This window comes from Mobula birostris, chromosome 31 (genome assembly GCF_030028105.1).
Source record: "Mobula birostris isolate sMobBir1 chromosome 31, sMobBir1.hap1, whole genome shotgun sequence".
In the NCBI taxonomy this organism is placed as follows: Eukaryota; Metazoa; Chordata; class Chondrichthyes; order Myliobatiformes; family Myliobatidae; genus Mobula; species Mobula birostris.
In genome coordinates, this window is record NC_092400.1 from 18,374,955 (window position 1) to 18,398,691 (window position 23,737).

Here is a 23,737-nt window from a genome sequence, read left to right on the forward strand (position 1 = left end):
CTCCTTCTGAAGTCAACAACCAATTCCTTCGACTTGCTGACGTTGAGGGATAGGTTATTGTCTTCGCACCATGCCACCAGGTTCTTAATTTCCTCTCTGCACTCAAACTCATCATTACCCGAGATACTGCCTACAATTGTTGTGCCATCAGCAAACTTATATATTGAGTTCGATGGAAACTTGACTACACAATCATGGGTGTACAGTGAGTACAGCAGGGGGCTGAGTACACAGCCTTGTGGGGCACCAGTGCTCAGAGTAACTGTAGAGGAGAGCTTGTCCCCTATTTTTACAGCCTGGGTCCTGTCTGTGAGGAAGTTGAAGATCCAGCTGCAGATCTGAGTGCTAAGGCCCAGGTTCCGGAGCTTAGGAATCAGTTTATTTGGAATGATGGTAATAAAGGCAGAGCTGTAGTCAATGAAAAGGAGCCTTACGTATGCGTCTTTATTCTCCAGGAGTTCTAAGGAGGAATGTAGGGCCAGAGAGATGGCATCTGCCGTTGACCTGTTGCTCCAGTAGGCGAATTGCAAAGTGTCAAGGTTGACCGGTAGGCTGTGGTTGATGTGTGTCATAACCAATCGCTCGAAGAACTTCATAGCAATTGATGTCAGAGCCACAGGTCGATAGTCAATCAGGCATGCCACCTTGCTCTTCTTCGGCACTGGGATTATCGTTGCCTTCTTAAAACACGAGGGGATCTTAGACTGAAGCAAGGAGCAGTTGAAGATGTCAGCAAACACTCCAGCTAGTTCGCTTGCACAGGCCCGGAGAACTCGTCCCGGGACGCCATCTGGGCCTGTCGCCTTCCTTGGATTTATCTTCAGGAAGGCCCTTCTAACGTCCTCCTCGGTGACAATGAATCTCGATGGCATCAGGCCTGGTTCATCCTGAGGGAGTGGGATGCTCCTCTTCTGTTCAAATCTTGCATAGAATACGTTAAGTTCGTCAGGAAGAGCAGCACCACAGTTATTGATATTCCCAGCCTTTTCTTTGCGCCCAGTGATCTCATTTAGACCCTGCCATAGACTACCAGCATCCTTCTGGTTAGCCTGGGCTTCCAGCTTGGCTCAGTTTTGCCTCTTGGCGCCCTTAATGGCTTTCCGGAGTTCACACCTTGATTCAGTGTAGCGACTGGTATCCCCGGACCTAAAAGCCGCAGCTCTAGCCTTCAAAAGGGACTTGACCTCATAATTCATCCAAGGCTTCCGGTTAGAGAATACCCAGATCGTCTTGCGAGACACACAGTCCTCTGTGCATTTCCAGATAAAGTCCGTGACAGCTGAGGCATACTCATTGAGGTTAGCTGCCGAGTCCTTGAATACTAACCCGTCCACCGATTCAAAGCAGTCACGGAGGACCTCCTCCGTTTCCTCCGTCCAACGCGACACTACTTTTGACACCGTGACCTCCAGCTTCAGTTTCTGTTTGTAAGCCAGGAGGAGGAGTACGGCCCGATGGTCCGATTTTCCGAAGTGAGGTTGTGGGACGGAGCGGTCGGCATCCTTGACTGCTGTGTAGCAGTGGTCAAGTATATTCGGGCCTCTAGTGGGACAGGAGACATGTTGGTATAACTTTGGCACTACCTTTCTGAGGTTAGCCTGGTTAAAGTCCCTGGCTGTAATGAGCAAAGCCTCCGGATACCTGGTCTCAAGTTCACTGATGTTGGCATACAGTATGTTCAAAGCACACTCCACATCTGCCTGGGGGGGGGGGGGGGGCGGAGGGGCGGAATGTAGACCACTGTCAGTATGACCAAGATGAATTCCCGTGGCAGATTTTAGGGACGTCACTTCACCGACGGGTGTTCCAGATCCGGCTGCAGGAGCTTGTCAGTGCCACTGTGTCCGAGCACCACGCAGTGTTGATCAGTAGGCACACACCAGCTCCCCTCATCTTGCCCAAAAACGCCGTGCGGCCCATCCGATGGATCAAAAATCTCTCCGATCGGATGGCACAGTCGGGGGTGGCAGGGGAGAGCCAGGTCTCAGTGAAACAGAATACACAGCAGTTCTGCATCTCCCTGCAGTAGGTGAGTCTCCCTTTAAGATCATCCACCTTGTTCTCTATGGCTTGCACATTAGCTAGTAGGATGGTGGACATAGGGACCCCGAAGCCCCTCAGCTTCAATCTGACCAGCAGCCCAGCTCTTTTCCCACGCTTCCTCGGTAAATAATGCATCTTTCCAGGTTTCCATCGACGCAGTGTTGTTGTTGTCAGCTCTTTGAGGTTGGTGGACGCGTCGGGGATCGATCGGCGGGTCACGTCGTCGGGCACTCCAGGTCGGGCCAAGTGACGGGGGAGGATCCGCTGCCAATTCCAGCTGCCGGGGCCCCGGGTTGTCGATTGGGTCTGGCCCCGAAGCCGACAATTAATCCCGGTGGGCCGGGCTCGATTTCCAAGGTCGGCGGCGGAGGCCTCACTTCCGGCAGCTGTGGATGTCCACCAACTGGGCTTTACGGTGGTCACTCTGGGGAAGCGTCTGGGGCACCTTGAGGTCTCCGACAGCACTTCTTTTTGGTTGTCTGCTCTGGAGTGGTGCTGGTTGGAATGGGCTGCATCTCCAAGCGCTTCGGCACGGTAGCAGGCCGTGGGTCTCCAGGAACGTGGTGGGCCTCGGACCAGGCCTCGCTGGTCGGGTCCAGATGCGGTCCGGAGTTGAAGAAGCAATTCTAGCGTAGTGATCTCCAGCTGGGTCAGTAGCTTCGCCAAGGCGTTGTTGATCTTGCTAGATGCAGCAGATTGGAGGTTTAGAAGGGTTTCTCGAGTATAGGATAGTGTACAGGGCAGTTTGCTCGGGAAAGCACGCGCAATCGCCAGATACCGACGCCATCTTGAAAAAAAGATTTTTATGCTTTCTTTAATTTCTCTCAGCAGTCATTCTTCCTTTAAAATATTTCTATTTCCTTGGGGTGAACCAACCTTGCATTTTCTGAATCACTGCCAAAACCTCCAGCCATTGCTGCAATACCAATGTCCCCGTCTAATCAACTTTGGCCAGATCTTCTCTTGTCTTTACTCCACTAAGTACCGATACATCCAATTTTACCTTCTCTCAAACTGCAGAATGAATTCTATATTTGCCTCCTAAAGGCTCCTTTCCCATAAATTCCCTAATCGAATCTGAGTCATTGCACAATGCCCAATATAGAAATGCCTTTTCTCTAACTGGGCTCAACAACATACTGCTATAAAAAGCCATCTATAAGGCACTCTACAAATTCCTTCTCTGGGAATCTAGCACCAAAATGGTTTTCCCAATCTAACCACATATTGAAATCCACAATAACATTGTCCTATTTACATGCCTTTCTTAGCTCCCGTAGTAATTTGTACTCCACATCCTCTCTACTGTTCAGAGGTCTCTATACAACTCTCATCAGGGTCCTTGCACTTTCTTAACTCTACCCATAAGGAATCCACAATTTCTGATCCTATGTCACTTCTAAGGATTTGACTTCATTTTCATTTTACCAACAAAGCCACACCACCCCATTCTGCCCACCTGCCTGTCCTTTCGATACGATGTATATCCTTGGATGGTAAGCTTCCTTCTGTGATCTTCTTTTAACTACAGTGATGCCCAGACTTAGTTATTTTACTTAATGTCAATTAAAAATTATTTACACTTACTACATGTTAATGCATCATCTGTATTTAAAATATTTCAATCCTTTTTAGCTATTTTAAACAGATCTTATCAAACACCATCAAAATCAGTTAAAAGGGCATTTGACAACAGTGAGATATCAAAAGACCATCGTAGCACTTCAGTTAAGAGGTCCATGACCTATTCCCTACATGTGGACTTTCCTGATTTGTGAAATCTCCATGGCCATCAGGATAAGTTGGATCACACCAAGTAACTGCAGCCTTTGGATTAACAAAAGGGTGAACTTGATCTGGTCCACGAACATATCTCATTCCTTTTTTCTCCAATAGTCAAAAGGTGGTCAATAAATTTTACTCAAGAAAGATCATTATTGGATTTAACACAAGGATAGATATGTAATACTTACATCAGTGTCTGTCATACACCCAAGTACAGCTATAGCCTTGGCCTCCCACGCAGTTTCAAAAAGTGAAGCTGATCGTGAACTACATCGCTCCAGTAAATCCTATTCAAGCAAGAGAGAAAAATAATTATACACATTTAGTCATTAGTTTTAATGGAGTTTTTAGACTGTAGGATACTAGTTATAGATGGAAAAATATTACATAAACACACAAGGACATTTACCCCAACTGTGTACACTGATATTATAACTGTGTTGATGTGACCTGAGTGTGATTCTCACTTCCAGTGCAATCTGTGATAAGACTGTACCTTATCTGACTGTGCACGTCTTGTACTGCACTGTGAGTGTTTTGCAGGAGTGCTCCAGTTTCCTCCCATGTCCTAAAGATATGCTGCTGGTGGGTTTCTGATTACTTTTGGTAGATGGCAGAATAATCAGAAAGGGAATAGTGATCAAGTAGACGAGATCAAATAGCCTCCTTTTACATTAAATATGAAAATAAGATTTTAGGGTTTAAGAATTTATTTTTCCACCTTTAAACTTTCAATAAACATGTCACTTCTACTTTTGCTAATTTTCTATATTTTGTTTTAAGAATTTTGGCGAATGAAATACTATTACAGAATTAATATTTTTAAGAACTCAGAAATATATCGTATCCATCTTAGAATGACAGCTTAATTATTTTTTAAACAATACTATTTTTATACTTAAGTATATCTCTCAGGCTAAATGGTTTACAACATATCTCACCATTCAGCTCTTGTATTAACTACTGGGCGGAGATTGATTTTAGACAACACTTAAAATAGAGCAACACCACCTTTATGTAATGCAGCAGCAATTCTTCCTTCTGTAAATTATGCTTAGTTATGTAAGGCTGTATAATCTTTTCAAGAGTGAATGGAATGAGCTCTGGAGCCAGAACTCTATCCAACATCCGAAATACAATTGTTGCTGTAGTTTCCTGATAAATAAAGCAGAAATATAGAGTAATATGCAAGGGACAAATCCTCAAAACACATTTATCTAAATTAATTCAGATTACTGAAATCAGATTTTAAAATACAATTTTAAAGAAATGTTAAAAAAGATATTATACATCTCTTGACTGAATGGTTACCGGCTTTTGAATAACCAAATTACGAAATAAGATTTAAACATTTATGCAGAGGTAATGGCTCAGGTTCAATTCTATGCGATTTTGTAAACTGCTAATAAACAAAATGTTTCTGGATTTGGACTTCTGATTTAATAAGGCACATTCATTACACTATTAACCCATATATTGAAGATATCAGCGGCCACTCTACAATAATCGACAGCATTAATTCCACACAGCATGGAACATCTTTCGGTTTCCTTGTTATGTAATTGCTCTAAAGCACTAATCTAGATCTACAAAACTCACTCTCCATTTTCCTAGTCTATTATTGATATAAAATATTACCTACCTTTTCAAACTCTGAGAGCGCCAGTATACAGTTGTACTTTCTGTGGAGGTCAACTAGTTCTTGCAAATGATTGACCAATGTCTTTAATTGATGCACCTCCTCACAATCAATATTTTCCTTCTGCATTTAAGAAAAGTGTTTTAAAAAATTATAGATCCCCTTTAGAGAACTCAAAAATCCAGTAACATTGTTTTTTATTTTTTTTTTTTTGAAATGTTTAGTCATTAGCTTCACCCTCCTCACCCACTGAGGAAGTTGCTACATTACAGCATCCAATTTGACAACTGCTGTTCAGAATTAGTCCAATGGTTTATTGCCTGGAAGAGACCAGCTGTAATATATCTACAGCTACTTTACAAGATCTGCCAAATTCTAAGCAGAACAGTTGAATGAATCAGGACACTTCCTGGGCTTTAAGGCTAGCATGTTGAGTTCCCAATTAAAGCATTGTGTAATAAACTGTGCCTACCATCGCAAGGTTCTTCTCAACTTCCATCGAGCTTTAACTCATGAATCCCTGCACAATCTTTTTCCCATGAATCCAATCCTCAAATCTGTTCCTTTCCCTGAAATCCTCTCTTCCTGCAACCTTTCCAAATCTACAAGCCTTGCTTATCGGAGAAAAAGAACAAAGCAACACTGCACATTGATGCATCTGTTCATATGTCCTTGGACTGGAAGGGATACAGCCAATGAGGTATTCATTCACACGAGTCTTGGGAGGGGGAGGGAGAGAGAGGGGTGGACAAGTCTATTGTTAGCTGTTGGCAATCAGTTGTTAAATAATGGTGGTGAGTAACTTTGTCATCGCCAATAAAATGACTTCACAACCCCATCTATAATATGGAGAAGAGGGGGTTTCATTTCACAGAAAATCGTAATACGGCTGTTTTTCTACGAACAGAACTCCCCCCTAACGTAGGGAGTGGGGTCACCTGTAAACTGCATGTATTCAAGCTATGAGATGTATCCCTACTCAATCAATTTGCATTAGTTTTTCAAAAAAAAAATCATAATAGATAATTTTGTTGTTTCAACTACGATTGAGCTTCAACTAAGAAAATAACACTACCATGGGTGACATTCACCAGATGGTTCACAAAGCTGTTTCTTTCACTTCTTATACATCTCCTTTTTCTTTTAAATGTGGTTCTGGTACTTTTTGGAGCCTGTGATCTACAGTTTGATGTTAAGTTTTCAGGCTAATTGAGCAATCTGGTGCTTTGCTGTTTCTGAGAAGGTTCCGAGAGGCGAGCATTTCATGCTGATCTAAGCGTCGAGGAAGACTGAAAACATCATGGCGGAAGGTGAGTGAGTGTTCAGCACCGTCTACCAGCCTCTCGCTCGCTGCTGCCAGAGGAAGGTGTCTGCATGTGAAGATCTCCCTCACACTGCTGCCATGGGAAAGCCCCTGCATTCAAATGGTCTCCCTCGTCCTCAATGATGGTACCAAAATTCTCTGTCCGCAGTTTGTGGATTGGACCGTAGTTCCTGGGTGGCATAGGGTATTAATTGCTTTTTCTTTGAACTGGTTCCACAGTTTTCGTTGTTACGTGGCTGACTGTAGAGAAGACGAATCTGTATACTGCATACATACTTAAATAATAAATGTACTTTGAATCCTTTGAATTTTCATTTATTCCCTCTTCAACATTACCTACTTAAATCCCATAAATAAAACTCCTTTCTAATTCTTTCTCAAATGCAGTTTTAGATTAAAAAAAAAGTCTCCCATACATTAAGTAAACTGAAATTTAATTGCAATCAACATACTCAGTGCCTATCACTCATGGTCGCTATCCCATTTCTTAATTTTCCATTTACATTAATGTCATGTGTCACTACAAACTTCCTCACAGCTATCAGACACTAATACAACTGTAAACAATTCTTTTAAAATTGACAATACTTCCTTTCTATTTTCACCTGAACCATCAACATCTGGAACTTTGGTTCCCAATTCCTTCCTTGTTATGTTTTCAATTGCCCTTAAATACCATCCTATTTTCATCTGAACCATCAACATTTGGAAATCCACGCTCCCATTTCTTTCTTTGTCACGGTTCCAAATGTCCTCAAATTCAGATAAACTAAAGAAAAAGATGAAGCCATACTAAAGGAATCCAAAGTCCAGCTGTGACAAGTCCTACTTCATTTGGTTTCTTCACTTCAAAGTACAGCTCTGCCATTTGCAATCCATTTTCTGGCCAGTTTGCCTGTAAATATATGAAAATTTTAAAAACTTAATATACACAAATAATGAATATCACTATCTCTTAAAATTTGAAATAAAGAAAATACAGGCGTCTTTAACAAACAAATTCAAAGTTACTAAAAAAAATTTCTACATTTTATCCCTGCAGAATACCATGTTCATGATGGACATTAATACATTAAAATGTCAAAGAATGTTCACAAGAACATTAACAGATAAAACCCAGAATTCAAGCTACAGAAGTCGAGGTAATATCTGGCTTAAAGTTAACAGGAGGGGAAAACTAGAAACACAATGGGAGGGGATTGGTGGAGAAATAGCTTGTCAACTGAACAAAAGCTAGGGTGAACTCAAGTATGCAGATGGGAGCACTGAGTATAAAAATAGTTTACACAGGTAACAATGATAGGTTCAACATTTCAGTAGATGACCCAGGAAGAGAATGGGAAACCATACAGAGTAGGAAACAGACAATTCTGCTGAGAGGATTTGAGGTGAATAACTCAGGGCAAGTTAAGTAGAATCTTCAAGATTGTGAGCAATCTGGTTCAAGCTCAGATCTTGGTCAAGGGAAGGGATAGAGTCAATTATCTGGAAATCCAATATGGAATCTGTAAAGAACAGATCTTGCAAATTGAATTTCTAAGAAATTCCCTCCTATCCAATAGTGCATGATGAACAAATAAGACAAATCAATGGGAAGATTGAGCAGGATGGTAAATGGCTATGGATTTCTCCTTTCAACTTTTGGATAAAGTAGAATAGCCAGCCTTCATTTATTTCTTATTTTTGTTTAAGGTAAATAGCATTTTTTAATATTTCTTTTTTTACCAAACTTCTTTTAGCAGGTTGGAATAAGAACTTAACTTTTATAATTAGTCACCTGGACTTCTTAAAAGAACCTTAGAACCATCTAATTCTCAGAAGTACCACAATGTAATCGCTGTCCTCATTACCTTCTCAGTTAGCTCAAGACTGCGGGCTCTATGTTCCAACCATCTTACCAGAATTTTCTATAAAAGTTCAAACAAAAAAAAAAAATCATTTTGCATTGTCCAAAAGAAAAATCATATGCCTTTACATACTTCATCAAGCATCCTTACCTTGCCTTCAGGAACAATCCTTAAAACAAAGGGAATGATGATGTTACCCAGCCAGAGGCACAGCTCTTCTGAAGGGGCGCTTGCAGGAATAGAATCAAGCAAACTCTCCAGTCTTTTCAAATCAAACTTGTTTTCAAACTCCACCTGACAATGAAAAATTATGATCGTTAACAACCATGCACTATTCATTAGCAACAGAAAGTGCTAGAGAATTTCAGTGAATCAGGTAGCATCTATGGAGGGTAACAGATAATCAAAATTTTAGGTCAAGACCCTTCATTTGAACTGCTACCTCTTTTCATTAAATAACTGCAAAGCTCCAGAAAAAACCTCAGACTGCGCCTAGTAACAGACAATTACAATTTTTAACTAAAATCATGAGTATGGCTTGTTAACTGCTCATTAGTGATCTAAACATAATTTACGACATCAGCAGGAAACGGCTAAATGGAATTGCCAGAAAATTTGTACAATTTGCAGTCAGGTCTCCCTGGAGGTACAGACAATGTTCTTTATCAATAAGCAAATCAAATAACCTTGCAGCAGGAGGCAGTGGTCAGGACAATTGTGTAGCTGCACACAAGACATTAACGTTGTGAGTCACATGCATCAAGTTGTAGTATATTACTCCTCCGGGTTTGGCATTAACACTGATCTATTCACTATTCTTGAATGAGAAGGTGAAGAAACATTTCATGATATGCAACAAAGATAAAACATTCAGTTAATATCACCTGGTGTCTTAACCAAATATGCTCTGCACATTTCTGGTTTCCCTCTTGCAGCTGCAACAGTACATCATTAAAAAGATCTTCATTGTTTACAAACTTGTTCCAAGCAATGCCACTGCAAAAGAAATTAAATATTAGTCATGTTTCACATGCCTAAAAACTGAATACAGGGATTACACAAAGTTTTAAAACTTAAGTCTTATTACAACCCACATTTAGTGTTTAATACAGCCATAACACAGGAAAAGGCCCTCGGAGTAAATTCGGGTCTAAGTTCATCTCAGAACTGTCTTCACCCTTACCATACTACAAGAGGCCAAAAAGAAAATCTTTCTTCTTTTTTTTTTTATTTATTAAAGAAGTTTAAGGAATTTGGGGGGGGGGGTGTTGAGGTTGTCACTTTAATTTTAAAATCACATTCCTTTCACTGGCTTTTCATTATCACTATGTCAAGAAAATTTTCATGAAAACTGCAGGTGTTAAGGTATGTGAATTCCCACAGCAGTGACTATATAGGATTGACTGTGAAAGAATAGTGGTATACTTCAAAGTCAGCATGGTGAAACATGGAGGGGGAACTCATAGCCAGTGGCTTCACTTGCACAAGGTACCCCTCATCTTCTGGATAATACAAGTCATGGGTTTGGGGTGTCACCTTAAGGTGGCCTGGCAAGTTGCTGCAATGTGTTTTATATAATAGTAAAGAATGTGTAATGGCAAGGAGCAACTCTAGGATTGTCAGATTAGTGGCAATCAAGCAAATTGCTTTCTCCTGCGTGGCGTTCAATTTCTTGGGTGTTTGTGCAGCTTCAGTCATTCAAGAAAGTGGGAAGTATTTTTGTTTTCCTTACAGAAGAGAGCACAAAGTCATCTGATGCAGGAAATCCAGCCTCAAAGCAATTAGCAGGATTGGCACAGGTAAGTTTCTGATCAATTGTGAACACAAAAATATTGGTGATAGAAGCTTAGGAAATTTCTAGAGGATATCCATTGTTAGGTATGGTCTTTGTATCAATAAGGCCCAATTGTTTCCTATTGCATAACAACCCTCTTCTCAGTCCTGTATTTTTCACCTCTTCCCTACAATGGCTGTCATGCTGCCTACCTCAAAAGCCCTTTTGCATCGAATTCCATTCTCCAAAAAAATACTATATCTCACAGGTCCATTTTAACTTGACTGCCACATTTATTCGCAGATGAAAGACTTGCCTTTACCAACTCATTACAGCAAATTCTTTAATGTTTTGAGAAGCTTCAGCTGTTAACATCATAACATCCTCCGGCCAGGAAGAGGCTAGGGTCCCAGTATCTCAAATTTTCATCACTGCTTAATATCAAACTGGCAAATCTATGCTGCAGACACTCAATATCTTAATATCTTCTGTACTAGACAAACCCAAATTGACAATGCTAACAGAATAAAAAATCAATTATCAGTTCTTCTTTCTTACTTTCCATGCACACAAATCTTAATGAACATTTAGTAACTTTTCAATGGCCTTATCTAAAAATGATGTAAAAAGAATGATACCTATGTGCAAACATTGAAGTCTATTCCTACCAAGTCCCCAATGTTCTTCCATGCAGTGGAACCTACTCCTTGCTCTTCCTTCTCAACATTAATTTCAATTACATCTCTTCACATTAATTTCACACATCAGTTATTTAACTAATCTGCTAATCTATTTAATAATCAAACTTGATAATGCGAAATCAAAATCTGACAATGCAAATGTCTTCAAATAAACATATTCATTTGGAAAATAAAAAGTTGACCTTGGCCCTAGTGTACATTCAAGGCCAACTGAACAATGTTCATTAATAACATAATTTTGTTGCCAATCTACAAACTTTGTAAAATGCTGCCAAAATCCCTTTTGTACAGACACATTGACTGGTTGCAGCACCCCATTCAACCTATTTTTATTGAATGCAAAGTAAAACCATGTAAACGAAATATATTTGTGCTAAAAGGAATGGGTCTTCTTTACCCAGGTGGTGGTGAATCCATAGAACTCATTGCCACAGACAGCTATGGAGGCCAAGTCATTGGGTATATAGTACCTATAAAAAGTATTCTCCTCCCTTGGAAGTTTTCACATTTTGTTCTTTTACAACATTGAATCACAGTGGATTTAATTCGTTTTCTTTCTAGACACTGATCAAAAGAAAAAGACTCTTTCGTGTCAAAGTGAAAACAGATCTCCATGAAGTGATCTAAATTAATTACAAATATAAAACACAAAATAATTGATTGCACTAGTATTCACCCCCTTCAAGTCAGTATTTAGTAGATGCACCTTGGGCAGCAATCACAGCCTTGAGTCTGTGTGGGTAGATCTCTGCCAGCTTTGCACATTTGGACACTGCAATTTTTCCCCATTCTTTACAAAACTGCTCAGGCTCTGTCAGATTGCATGGGGATCATGAGTGAACAGCTCTTTTCAAGTCCAGCCACAAATTCTCAATTGGATTGAGATCTGGACTCTGACTTGGCCACTCCAGGACATTTAAACTACTCCTGTGTAACTTTGGCATTATGCTTGTGGTCATTGTCTTGCTGGAAAGTAAATCTTTTCCCAAGTCACAGGTTTTCCTCCAGGATTTCCCTGTATTTTGCTGCATTCATTTTACCCTCCACCTTTACAAGCCTTCCAGGACCTGCTGCAGTGAAGCATCCCCACAGCATGATGCAGCCACCACCATGCTTCACGGTAGGGAAGGTGTGTTTTTGATGATGTGTGGTGTTTGGCTTACACCAAACATAGCGTTTAGCCTGATAGCCAAAAAGCTCAATTTTGGTTCCATCAGACCATAGAACCTTCTGCCAGCTGACTTCAGAATCTCCCACATGCCTTCTGGCAAATTCTAGCTGGAATTTCATGCGCGTCTCTCCCCCCCCAACAGGGGCGTTCTCTTTTGCCATTCTCCCATAGTTACAACTGGTAAAGCACCCGGGCAACAGTTGTATGCGCAGTCTCTCCCATCTCAGCCACTGAAGCTTGTAACTCCTCCAGAGTTATCATAGGTCTCTTGGTGGCCTCCCTCCCTAGTCCCCTTCTTGCACAACTACTCAGTGTTTGAGGACTGCTTGCTCTAGGCAAATTTACAGTTGTACAATATTTTTTCTATTTCTTGCTGATTGACCTAACTGTACTCCAATGACTTTGAAATTTTCTTGTATCCATCTTGACTTGTGCTTTTCAATAACCTTTTCGCAGAGTTGCTTGGAGCGTTCTTTTGTCTTCATGGTATAGTTTTTGCTAGGAAACTGACTCACCAGCAGTTGGATCTTCCAGATACATGTGTATTTTCACTACAATCAACTGAAACACCTTGACTGCACACAGGTGAACTCCATTTAGCTAATTAAGTGGTTTCTAAAAACCAATTGACTGCACCAGTGATGATTTGGTGTGGCATATTAAATATAAATCAACTATTTTGTGTTTTATATATTAATTTAGATCACTTTGTTGAGATCTGTTTTCACATTGACACAAGAGACTTTTTCTGTTGATCAGTGTCAAAAAATGCCACACAAAATCTACTGTGATCCAATGTTGTAAAACAATAAAACATGAAAACCTCCACAGAGGGGAAATACTTCTTACAGGCACCGTAAAGCATAGATTGATAGGTTCTTGATAGTCAGGGCATGAAAGGTTATTGGGAGAAGACAAGATGAATGGGATTGGGGTGAATGAAGAATATCCAGAATACAACTTCCACACATTTTAGCTACTCTCAGCCCAACTCAATACGACCTGTACCGTGGACTCCATTGTCTCTCATCTACAGTAACCTCTCATTAGTTTTTAAAAGATTTCTCAAAATCTTCTTCAACCCAGATTTTGGTCATTTTTTCTAACTCCCGGTATTTGTTCATTCACACAATTCTAATTTTCTGTCATAAATGCCTTGAATATTTTTATTAATGCTGAAGAGAGAAAAGCAACACAGAAAAAAGGGTAAAAAAAAATCAAACCTGAACTTCTCAGGTCCAAATGCTGCATGAAAAGTAGTAAGCCTTGCTTCTGCTCTCAAAACCTAGAATTTTTAGTTAAATGGATAAAATTAATAATGACCAATTCATATTTTCAGTGACCAAAAAAATAAAAAAGTTGTTTTGTTATTACCTCCACCAGCCACATAGCTTGCTCCCCAGTCAAATGGACAGATTTGTTATCTTCTTTCTTTAGACTCTACAAAACATAGTTTGCGAGTTAATAATTTTTATACATTAAACCATATAAAACAAGACAATGCAAAACTTACCCGTTTTTTGGCATAATTTAACATTTCCAATGTGGTTTCGAAAGATGGCCAAGGAACATCCATACAATATTTCACAACAAATTGATCATCCTGGGGAGGCAAAAAAATTAAACACAGCCAATAAGAGGAAAAAAGAAATCACAAAATATAATCCAGCTTTACTTAGGTAGTTTAGCTTAGTACCTGTATTTTGTGTATATCTGCTTTTGCCTCTTCAACAATGTTCTGCCATAATGATGGATTGGGATCTTCTGAAGTCGATGCTAGGTTCTCCAGAGTTATATTAAGCCTGACTTTGTACACAAGCTGAAAAAACCCATATATTCACTGTATTTTTTTTCCACATTAGAACTTATAAGTTCACTAAAGTAGGACCTCTGCATAAATGTATTACTATCTACATTCCTTGCATTAATATATTCGGCTTACTCACAACAAAAAAATTCCAGCACTGGTTTTAGTTAGATAAATCTATCAGGTGCTCAGAAACAATAGTTTCACGACTTCAAATAAAAACGGAGTGAATTTCTCACTTATGTACTTGAAATTTCAAAAGTACAAGTCCTCCAATTTCTGAAGGCGCTTCCTGTATCCCTGAGAAAAATGTGTCTTGTCTTTCAATACATATGACACCATGGTTTAAATTTTAAGGCTGTGAAAGGCTTTCTAAAGTTAGCATACTAATCATCAAAATGACTTTTTCAATTTTCCGATCAATTTGGATTCTCTGGAGATCATTTTTGCTATTTGTCCTCAGGATAATCACACATATATGATCTGACATGCTATAACTTACAAGATATTACATACTAACCTTAAACCCTGCTTTCCTCTATAACCATCAATACTAATTCCACATTCAACTTCCCTTCTCAGTTGTTCTTCCTCTTTCCCAGCCAATTTATTCTTTTAAATGTACTTATGCAGCTCCAATTTCTAGCAGTTAGACTTACTTCGACATCCAAACCAAACTGTAGAGCAAATTTCTCCGCTTCCTCGAACTTATGCTTGTAAAGCAGGCGACTGAATCTAAAAACACAGATTATGAAAGACATTAAAACCACAACCACAGTCTAATTAACAAAAAAAAAGGGAAAGAAAAAGGTTGGTAGGATACAAAAGATGCTGATAGAATAGTGAGTTGAACTAAAAGGATACTCTGGATAAAGCTGGGATCATTCTCATTGGAATATATGAATCTAAGCGGTGACCTTATAGATATGTATAGGTTTATAAAATCTATGTTTATATACTGTGGCGCCAGAATAGCGTAGCAGATTAGTACAACACTTTTACAGCTCAGGGCATCAGAGGTCGAGGTTTAATCCTCTGTAATAAATTTGTATGTCCTTCCAAGGTTGTCAAGCCGAGGAGTGGTAGAGGGGACAAGCTCCCAATACCTAAAAGTGCTCCTCATGGCATGTGCCTCAAATAGCCTCTGACAAGCAAGTCCAACTCCTGGCCTTCTCGTGTGGCTTAGCCTCTAAGCCTGGTGGAACTGTTTCTACTGACAGGAGAAGGGGCTCCTTAAAACCAGTGCTTCGGGTAGATGGAGCTCGTCAGCCTGGGAAGGCAGTCCATCTAAGAGAGGGAAAACTCTGATTTCAAACCTCCGCTGCCTTGCGGCCATACCCACTTATGGGAAAGGCTTTGGCAGTAAACCCTGAGGACAAATCCGGAGCTGGAGTCCCTAAGGCAGTCCGACGTTGCTTTCAAACTCGCTCTGGCAACTCCTGCGACGTCACTGGTGCCAAGGTGTAACGGCCCTTGCCCTTCCCTTAGACAACATCGGTGTCATGGAGAGGAGAGACTTGCTGCTTGGGCAACTGCCGGTCTTCCATAAAACCTTGCCCAGGCCTGCGCCCTAGAGAGACTGAAGCAAGACTTTCCAGGCGCAGATCCATGGTCTCGCAAGACTAACAGATGCCATCCCTCCCAATGGAATGCATGGATTTATACCAGGTGCTCCAGTTTTCTCCCACAGTCCAAAAGTATACCAATTGGTGGGTTTATTGGTCATCGTAAATTGTCCTGTGACTAGGCTAGGGTTAATTCGGGATTTTGGCAGCAAGGCTCAAAAGGGCCAGAAGAGCTGAATGCTGTACCTCTAAATAAATAAATAAATAAATAAATAGATAAATAAATAAAATCAACAGAATCTAGTGCTTACACTGTATCATGTCACATCCAAAATAAAAATTGAAAACATAAATGCTAAGGATCAGATAAACATAGACAGCAGTGGACAAAAAACACCTAAAATCTCCACTGCATTGACAGCTGGAAGACACAAGAGAATCTATCAAATGATCAAAAGTACTGAAAAAAAATTAAGGAAGGGGGCAAGTTACTAGTTAAATTAGTGAAAGGCCTAAGAAAAATGGCAAGAAATTCAAACACTAGAGGCGGGTAAAATGCAAGTCAAGGCCAAACTGCAGACAAACAAGTGTTATGTAATAGAGTTCCAATGAATCCACCAAATACGAACACAACAAACGAGCAGGGGTAGGCTCCAACATGTGAACCAACAGCCAGATCACAACATCAACAATGTATTGTATCTTAAATTCTCATCTGTCACCTAGAATGGGCGATGTGAGCACATTACCCTTACCACCCCATCACATCAAATCCACTCATGACCATTACTGTTATTTTCACACCTGCTTCCAAAATGCACTCTTCTCAGTTGTCTTTCTTCTATTGATTTTATGCAATCATACTATGAAATACCAATCCAACTTGGCATCATCATCCTTTACTAGTTCCCTCCCCAGACTCCTCATTTATCCGGTAGTTTGAATATCTGTCATCTTAAATATATTCAATTTCTCCTCTACCGCTCGTTGAGATAAAAGAAAAATTCCAGAGACCCACAACTCTCAAAGAAGAAAATCTTCCTTGATTTCATTATGTGTTGAGTTCTTTTTGTACATATTCTTCCAACATGCCAAGGGTCACGGGTTAATTGCTAACAATAACTTGTCCCAAATGCAGGTTAGATAGGAGAGCAGGTTTATAGGAAAAATTAATACGAGTAACATATAAAATGCTGGAGGAACATGTAAGGTTAGGCAGCATCTATGGAGAGGAATAAAGAGCCAACGTTTCAGATCAAAACCCTTCAGCAGTATTGCTGTAGACTTGACAATTGAACTAGTCTTACTATGTTAAATGAAAATACATAGGAAAGCTAAAATTCTACTAGACTTTCTTGCTGTATCTTTATAAACTACTTGTTTTGTGCTTCATGCACACTCTCATCATTTTTTGTATCACATTTTGTGATGTTCTTCCTGGAAAGCCCGAGGGAGGATACAAATCCAGAGGGAGACAGACAAACTGTAAGCAACAGAAGAAATTTTGCTTTTACATTTTTCTTTAATGAGGAAATATGATGAGGGAAACTGTGGTAACCCCACAGTTCCCCTCATTACACTCCATCAGTCATCTCACTTAACCCATCTATATCATTTTGCAGGCTGTGTATCATGCTCATAATTTGTTAAGCTACCATCTTTGTATCATCACCCAAAATCCAATCACATATCCTATCAATGAAATACCCAAGCTGAACAGAAAATCTCATTGATTTCATAAAGTAATTCAGCATGCAAGTGAAACAAATAAATTCTATATTTCCTGTCATCACACAAAATATATCAGAGAAAGGGAAGATGGAGTGGTAGAACTAGTCAATGTAAAACAGTTATCCTAGCATGCTTTCACAATTAATTGAGGGTAGTAAGCCTACCCTCCAGTTGGTTCTAGAAGATGGTGGCGGGGGGGGGGGGGGTGAGTGCAGAGGCAGAGAAAGGTTAGAATGAGGGAAGGGGAGTAGATCAAGCACAGAGGAAAGGCAAGAGGTGATTTGGGCAATGATCAGAGCAAGACTTAATAGCAGCATAAGGTTAGTTACAAAAGTAATGAAGCGGTCAAAAGATAAGGGCCAAGTAGGACAGAGATAAAGGAGTGTTTAACACATCAAAAGCAAAAGACTAGCATGTTTTTTTTCTACTTTATATTGATGTTTTGATTATCAACGTAGTTTTTTTTAAGAAAACAATGATGCTTTGTACCATACTTTGTTCTTACCTGTTTTCTGGCAATGCTTCTGTTAAACATCTCATAGCAATTGTAGAAATGACTCCTTTGGGTGAACTACAGCTTCTGAAAGTATGAAATAACTATACATAAATGACTATTTTTCATTAGCTTTGACAGTTCTGTAAAATAGTTACATACAATAACAAAAAACGAATATAGCCTATTTATAAAATGCAAACATAAAAGAACTTCTGTATTTTACTGGTGAATATTTTCCTACCTTTTCTGATTTTCATGAAGTCCTTCCAAAATGTATATAGTGTCCTATATCAAAAACGGTACAAACAAATCAATTATCAGTGCTTCAGCTTATCCAGTTTTACCCAACAAATCATGTCAACTCTAATGCAGCAATGGAGTGGCAAGGTACAAATCAGATTTTCTAAATCCACTTGATCTTATATCTGTGTTGGCTCAAATAATTGGAACGTATGCATTTGGAAAAGTTAGTTGGGGAATGGTATTGCATAGATTTGACAGTTCAACTAGTTTCCAAATATGTCATAAGTAAATATAGAAAGGCCAAAATTGTACATTGAAATTAGAAAATCAAAAATAATAACTATGGTAGCATGACTTGGGGCTTATTATTTGAAAATAATGCAGTTATAAAAATATTGTTAATAAACAAATTACATTTGTATAATAAAGTAACTATTCATGCAATTGATTGTTGACTGCTTATGCAGTTTATTGCTGACTGCAGATATGCAAAATCAGTTCAAGTGTGTGATAATTTAATTGCAAACAAATTCATTATATAATCATTCATTTGTAGGCACAAAACTACAGTTTTCCCTTCAACATGTGTAATTTACAATCATTCTTTTGTGACTTATTTCAAAGTGAAAACATATTTCCAAATCACCTGGGATATATTATGATCAGCTCTTACCTGACCAATATCTGTTTGAACCAGAGCTGAAACATTTGCCACTTCCAAGGAGTACAGGAGTTTCATCGTAGGAAAAGAATATACCAAGAGATTTCTCATCTGCAAATAATCGTATACCCAAATTTGTTTTCAGTTTTGGGTACAAAACACAAGATCTTCGCCAAAATTAGCTCTAGTTTAAAACAATGACTTTCAGAATAGACTTTTTCTAGAAAACAATTCAAGAAGAGTAAAGTTGATGTTCAACAAAAATAAAATTTCACAAAAGCAACAAATATCCATTAATAACATTGGGAAAAATAAATAAAATGTTACCTCATTGTTCACTGGGACTGTCAAAGCCACAAGTTTCAAGTTAGCAATGCCTTGCCTATTAAAGATGAGACTAAATTAGAAATCATTCAGTAGCAATAGCTACTTGCATGTATAGCGCCACCTTTAACACTGAAGATTTGTCCCAATAAACACTAGGAGTACAAGGAAAAGTAATGAGCTCAAAGGAGGTATTGAGAGATATAACTAGTTGTTTGTTCAAGGTGTGGGATTTTAAAGGCAGAAGAAAGTAAAAGGATACAAGTAAGGAATTCCAGAGCTTGTGGCCTACATGGATAATGATGTATCTAATATTAAGATGATGAAAAGAGATAGAGTTTTACAAATGACCAGAGTCAGAACACAACAACTATAAACACACACACACAAAAAAAACAGCATACCCTTACAGAATTGCACAAAGTAAAGCAGTAGATATGCCATTTTGCCAAAAAAGTATGATGAAAATGGTCTGTAATTATGTTTACAGGATTTGTAAGCAATATGCATACTTCAATAGCATTGACAACCTACATCATCTATTCCTTAAAAAAAAAACCATGGGTAATGCTTTATGAATGCGATGTAATGATGCAACTCCATAAAACTCTGGTTAGGCCACTCTTGGGAGTATTGTGTCCAGTTCTGGTCACCTCACTATAGGAAGGATGTGGAAGCATCGGAAAGAGTACAGAGGAGATTTACCAGGATGCTGCCTGGTTTAGAAAGTATGCATTATGATCAGAGATTAAGGGAGCTAGGGCTTTACTCTTTGGAGAGAAGGAGGATGAGAGGAGACATGATAGAGGTGTACAAGATAATAAGAGGAATAGATAGAGTGGATAGCCAGCGCCTCTTCCCCAGGGCACCACTGCTCAAAACAAGAGGACATGGCTTTAAGGTAAGGGGTGGAAGTTCAAGGGGGATATCAGAGGAAGGTTTTTTGACTCAGAGTGGTTGGTGCGTGGAATGCACTGCCTGAGTCAGTGGTGGAGGCAGATACACTAGTGAAGTTTAAGAGACTACTAGACAGGTATATGGAGGAATCTAAGGTGGGGGCTTATATGAGAGGCAGGGTTTGAGGGTCGGCACAACATTGTGGGCCAAAGGGCCTGTACTGTGCTGTACTATTCCATGTTCTATGTAATACTTCATGAAGATATTACTTTATTTTAATCTGCTTGTCCTTTTCAACTCTCCTTTAAAATTTCCCAGCAAAACTTGCCAAATGAATTCTTTATAAAATAACTGGAGCAAATATTTTCTTACAATATCATAGCAAAATGGAGTATGATTTATGCCAGTAGAAGTAAACAAATCATGTTTATGATTCTACAAATAATTCAAATTATCTGCTACATTCTGGAGGAAAAGAAACATATTCCATGCAACAAAATTAATTAAACAATGGAAAAAAAAAATCACTAAAGGAAGCCCATATTACTACACAGCATATTTTTCTTACTTGGAAATGGAAGAAGAATCACCCTCTGCAGACACCAAAAAATCCTGAATTTCAACCAAGGGCCAGTACCAGACCATAACAAGAGCATAAGCATCCCATGTGCTGAGGAAATACTGAACCAAACAAACAGAAAATTAGAATTTAAAAGGAAAAGGTGGGGGGAGGGGGAAGATCAAATATTACCAAATAAAATGTAAAATACGTTGAATTAAACTTACAGTATCATCCAGGATAAATATTGTATTCCCAATAATTTGACACTTCTTAACACCTAAATTTATAAAATAGAATTTGTTACAAATTTTGTCTGAAAAAGTATGAAGGAGAATTATAAACCAGTATGAAATCTTCCTTCCTTTCCTGTTCCAACCAACAAAGCTACATAATAAGATAAATCATTTCAAAACTATCCTCCTGGTTATGGAAAATACTTTTCAATTTCCACCCATTTGATTTCAGTTCTTACAAACTTTGAAATCTTCCACCTGTGATAACTTCAATCTGAATTGGATTAGAAGCAAAATGTGCCAAGAAATTGATGCATTTTTGTTTAACAATTAGCACAGTACATACAGGACGAACATTCATAACCATTTTCTACAAATAAATCTCTAAGTCAGCCATGAATATTTTTCCAAATACTAAATGCACTAGGAGGTACGACCCAGTACTACACAGTAAAACAGGTCTGTGCCATTTTGCAAAGCACACAATCTGATATACAGTATTTGCACTCTTTGCTGCACAAAAATTCCACAAAGATGTTGGTCTTTAAAAGGCATATCCACTAGCAAGTACAGAGAGAAGTTGCATAGAATGACAACCAAGGAAGAGCCTGCAGGGTAGATGGAACGTTCCCAATTTGCTGTGCAGGACTTAGAATTGTTCATTAATGCAAAAGGTTTGAAGTGCGAGGTCTTGTATTGGGAGGGAAGGTGGGAGAAAACAGCAGGACAGTCTCAGGTGATATAGTTAAGAGAGCTTAGGAGGAAGTAATTGAGGTGGTGTCAGGCCACAGCAATAATGCCTATGCATTTGCAAAAGGTTTTTTCAAGTTAAGAAAACATGTCATGATGAAATGGGTACAATCATACTGTCAAAAAAGGAAAACACATACAAGCAAACACGCACCAACAAATTCTTATAGAGATTTATTCAAATGACAACACATGGCATGTACTGATGTCCTTAATCTTACCACTTAAGTGAAAGTTGACAGAAAACTAAAGAAGCATTGTGCACAGAACGATGGATACACTAATGGGGTATTGATTAGAAAACATCAATAAGTAGTTGACCAGATGAGTCACAGGGCAGCAGACTACCGTGAAAGCAGACAGGATAGGTAGGACACATCAGGTTTGTGCTCGAACGTTTCATTCTGATGGCAAAATATAATTAAGGTACCATTGGGAGTTATGCTAATAACACACATAAAAACAGTAAATATTTTAACAAAATGTTATTACAATAAACACTTTCTAGTGCTTCAAGATGTTCAAATTTTATGTTTACCTTTCACTATGGATGAATCAACTACATTACTGGCCTCCAGTTCCTTGATGTCATTCACATTCCATGTTGATAATACACTGTCACCTATACCCTAAAACACAATGCTATATTAACAAAGGAAAATAAATCCATAAAGTTTGCTTTTGTGAATAGGAAAGTAATGAAACTTCAGAGATTATTTGCACATTTTATGCAATTGCCTTTTGCATATCCTGATGCTGACACGTCAATGCCTTTGTAAACAGATGAGAGGAAGGTTTAGTCTAGGCAAGTAACTGTGGTGCATTTTGTAGTTTTTAATGCCAGTTGTGGGGGGGGAGGGGGGGGAATCAAACATTTTGCATAATGCATGGTTTGCCCATAGAACAGTCTGTTGGGTTTCAGAAGAGCAAATGAAATTTCTTTTTGGTAATGAATACCTTACTAACATAGCAGCTGGCTGCAAACTGAGGTATGCCAAACGAAAATCAGCAGGAACAGCCCAGAATGATCCCAATGCCAGAAATTTAAGAGTAACTGTAATCTTGATCATAGTTTTTAGCGAGGAAAAAGAATGCAGTTTAAGTTTTCGTCCCTTAAGTAGCAGGAGAATTGGGGATAGCAAAAAACGATTGATACCTCTAATCTCCTTGCACGGTAGGTTATTTTTGGGTTTTTTTTCTGGGTTTTTTTTTCCTCATTCTATTGATATATATGGAAAATTAGTAAACAACTATATTACCTCGTTATTTTATAACTAACTTACATTGTTTGCATTTTTTTGTATTAATATTACTTGTATATTTATATCTTAACAACCTATTCATTGTTATATCTTTTACCTTTTGTGTACTAATTCAATAAAAAGATTTAAAAAGAAAGGAAGATACCTCTAATCTCCAAGCACTTTTCAGACCACCAGTTGAAGTTTGCACCAATAATTAATTCTGCTTGTTGCAGTATTTTGATGTCATGTGAAACTGGTCATTATGCCAGAAAACAGAAATTTTTGCAAATAAAAATAACCCACCAAAAAGTTGGGTATCAAATTTCCTACCATTCTGACAAGGATTCCCACCAGATTAAACTGACATGCAACATTAAAGCACTCATTTCCCAAGGAAGATGCATGTAGGAATTTCTGGTTTACTGTCCCTAACTTTTCACAAGTTTTTTTTGTGTTTTGATTATTATTAAAAAACATATACTACTTTATACAAGACAATCTTCTCAGACACAAAAACCCACTCTTTATATTTGTGGAGGTTCGCCCTTCTGCAAATGGAACAAAAATGCTGAGGTACAAAGGAAAGAGCAAGTCAGACCTTCATCCCTGCCAAAATTCAAACTGCCATTGATTTCACACTGGGCTCAAATTTGAATTCTGAAGTGCTTAAGTGATCTCGATTTCTTCAAGAACTGGAGATTTTACATCGGAAACTGAGAATTTAGGTCACTGTTACAGATAAATGTCAAATGACTAATGCCCAATGTAAAGAAGGAATTCACTTACCCCAACAAGCAGTTTAGTGTTACTTTGCAAACCAGCGATCACTGCATGGTTACAGCCAGCTGTGTGTTTATCTTCAGTCTGCACAAATCTGATCTTCATCTGTTCTTTCAGCTAATAAAGAGAAAAACATATTTCAAAATTAACTGCAATATAT

General features: G+C 38.7%; 1 protein-coding gene across 2 annotated transcripts in view; it reads right to left on the reverse strand.

Moving 5' to 3' along the window:
• Positions 1-23,737, reverse strand: part of kntc1 (kinetochore associated 1) — a 129,121-nt gene that overhangs the window by 92,677 nt on the left and 12,707 nt on the right. For both annotated transcript variants that reach the window (XM_072247626.1, XM_072247625.1), the window contains exons 8-27: positions 23,584-23,694; positions 22,092-22,182; positions 20,795-20,847; positions 20,577-20,689; positions 19,115-19,169; positions 18,800-18,898; positions 18,125-18,168; positions 17,893-17,967; positions 14,751-14,826; positions 13,981-14,103; positions 13,798-13,887; positions 13,659-13,724; positions 13,508-13,569; positions 9,523-9,634; positions 8,789-8,932; positions 8,642-8,698; positions 7,585-7,686; positions 5,471-5,590; positions 4,840-4,983; positions 4,017-4,115 (exon numbers count right to left, since the gene is read on the reverse strand). In XM_072247626.1, the coding sequence (XP_072103727.1) occupies positions 4,017-4,115; positions 4,840-4,983; positions 5,471-5,590; positions 7,585-7,686; positions 8,642-8,698; positions 8,789-8,932; positions 9,523-9,634; positions 13,508-13,569; positions 13,659-13,724; positions 13,798-13,887; positions 13,981-14,103; positions 14,751-14,826; positions 17,893-17,967; positions 18,125-18,168; positions 18,800-18,898; positions 19,115-19,169; positions 20,577-20,689; positions 20,795-20,847; positions 22,092-22,182; positions 23,584-23,694 (1,836 nt within the window). The remainder of the gene's footprint in view (positions 1-4,016; positions 4,116-4,839; positions 4,984-5,470; positions 5,591-7,584; positions 7,687-8,641; positions 8,699-8,788; positions 8,933-9,522; positions 9,635-13,507; positions 13,570-13,658; positions 13,725-13,797; positions 13,888-13,980; positions 14,104-14,750; positions 14,827-17,892; positions 17,968-18,124; positions 18,169-18,799; positions 18,899-19,114; positions 19,170-20,576; positions 20,690-20,794; positions 20,848-22,091; positions 22,183-23,583; positions 23,695-23,737) is intronic.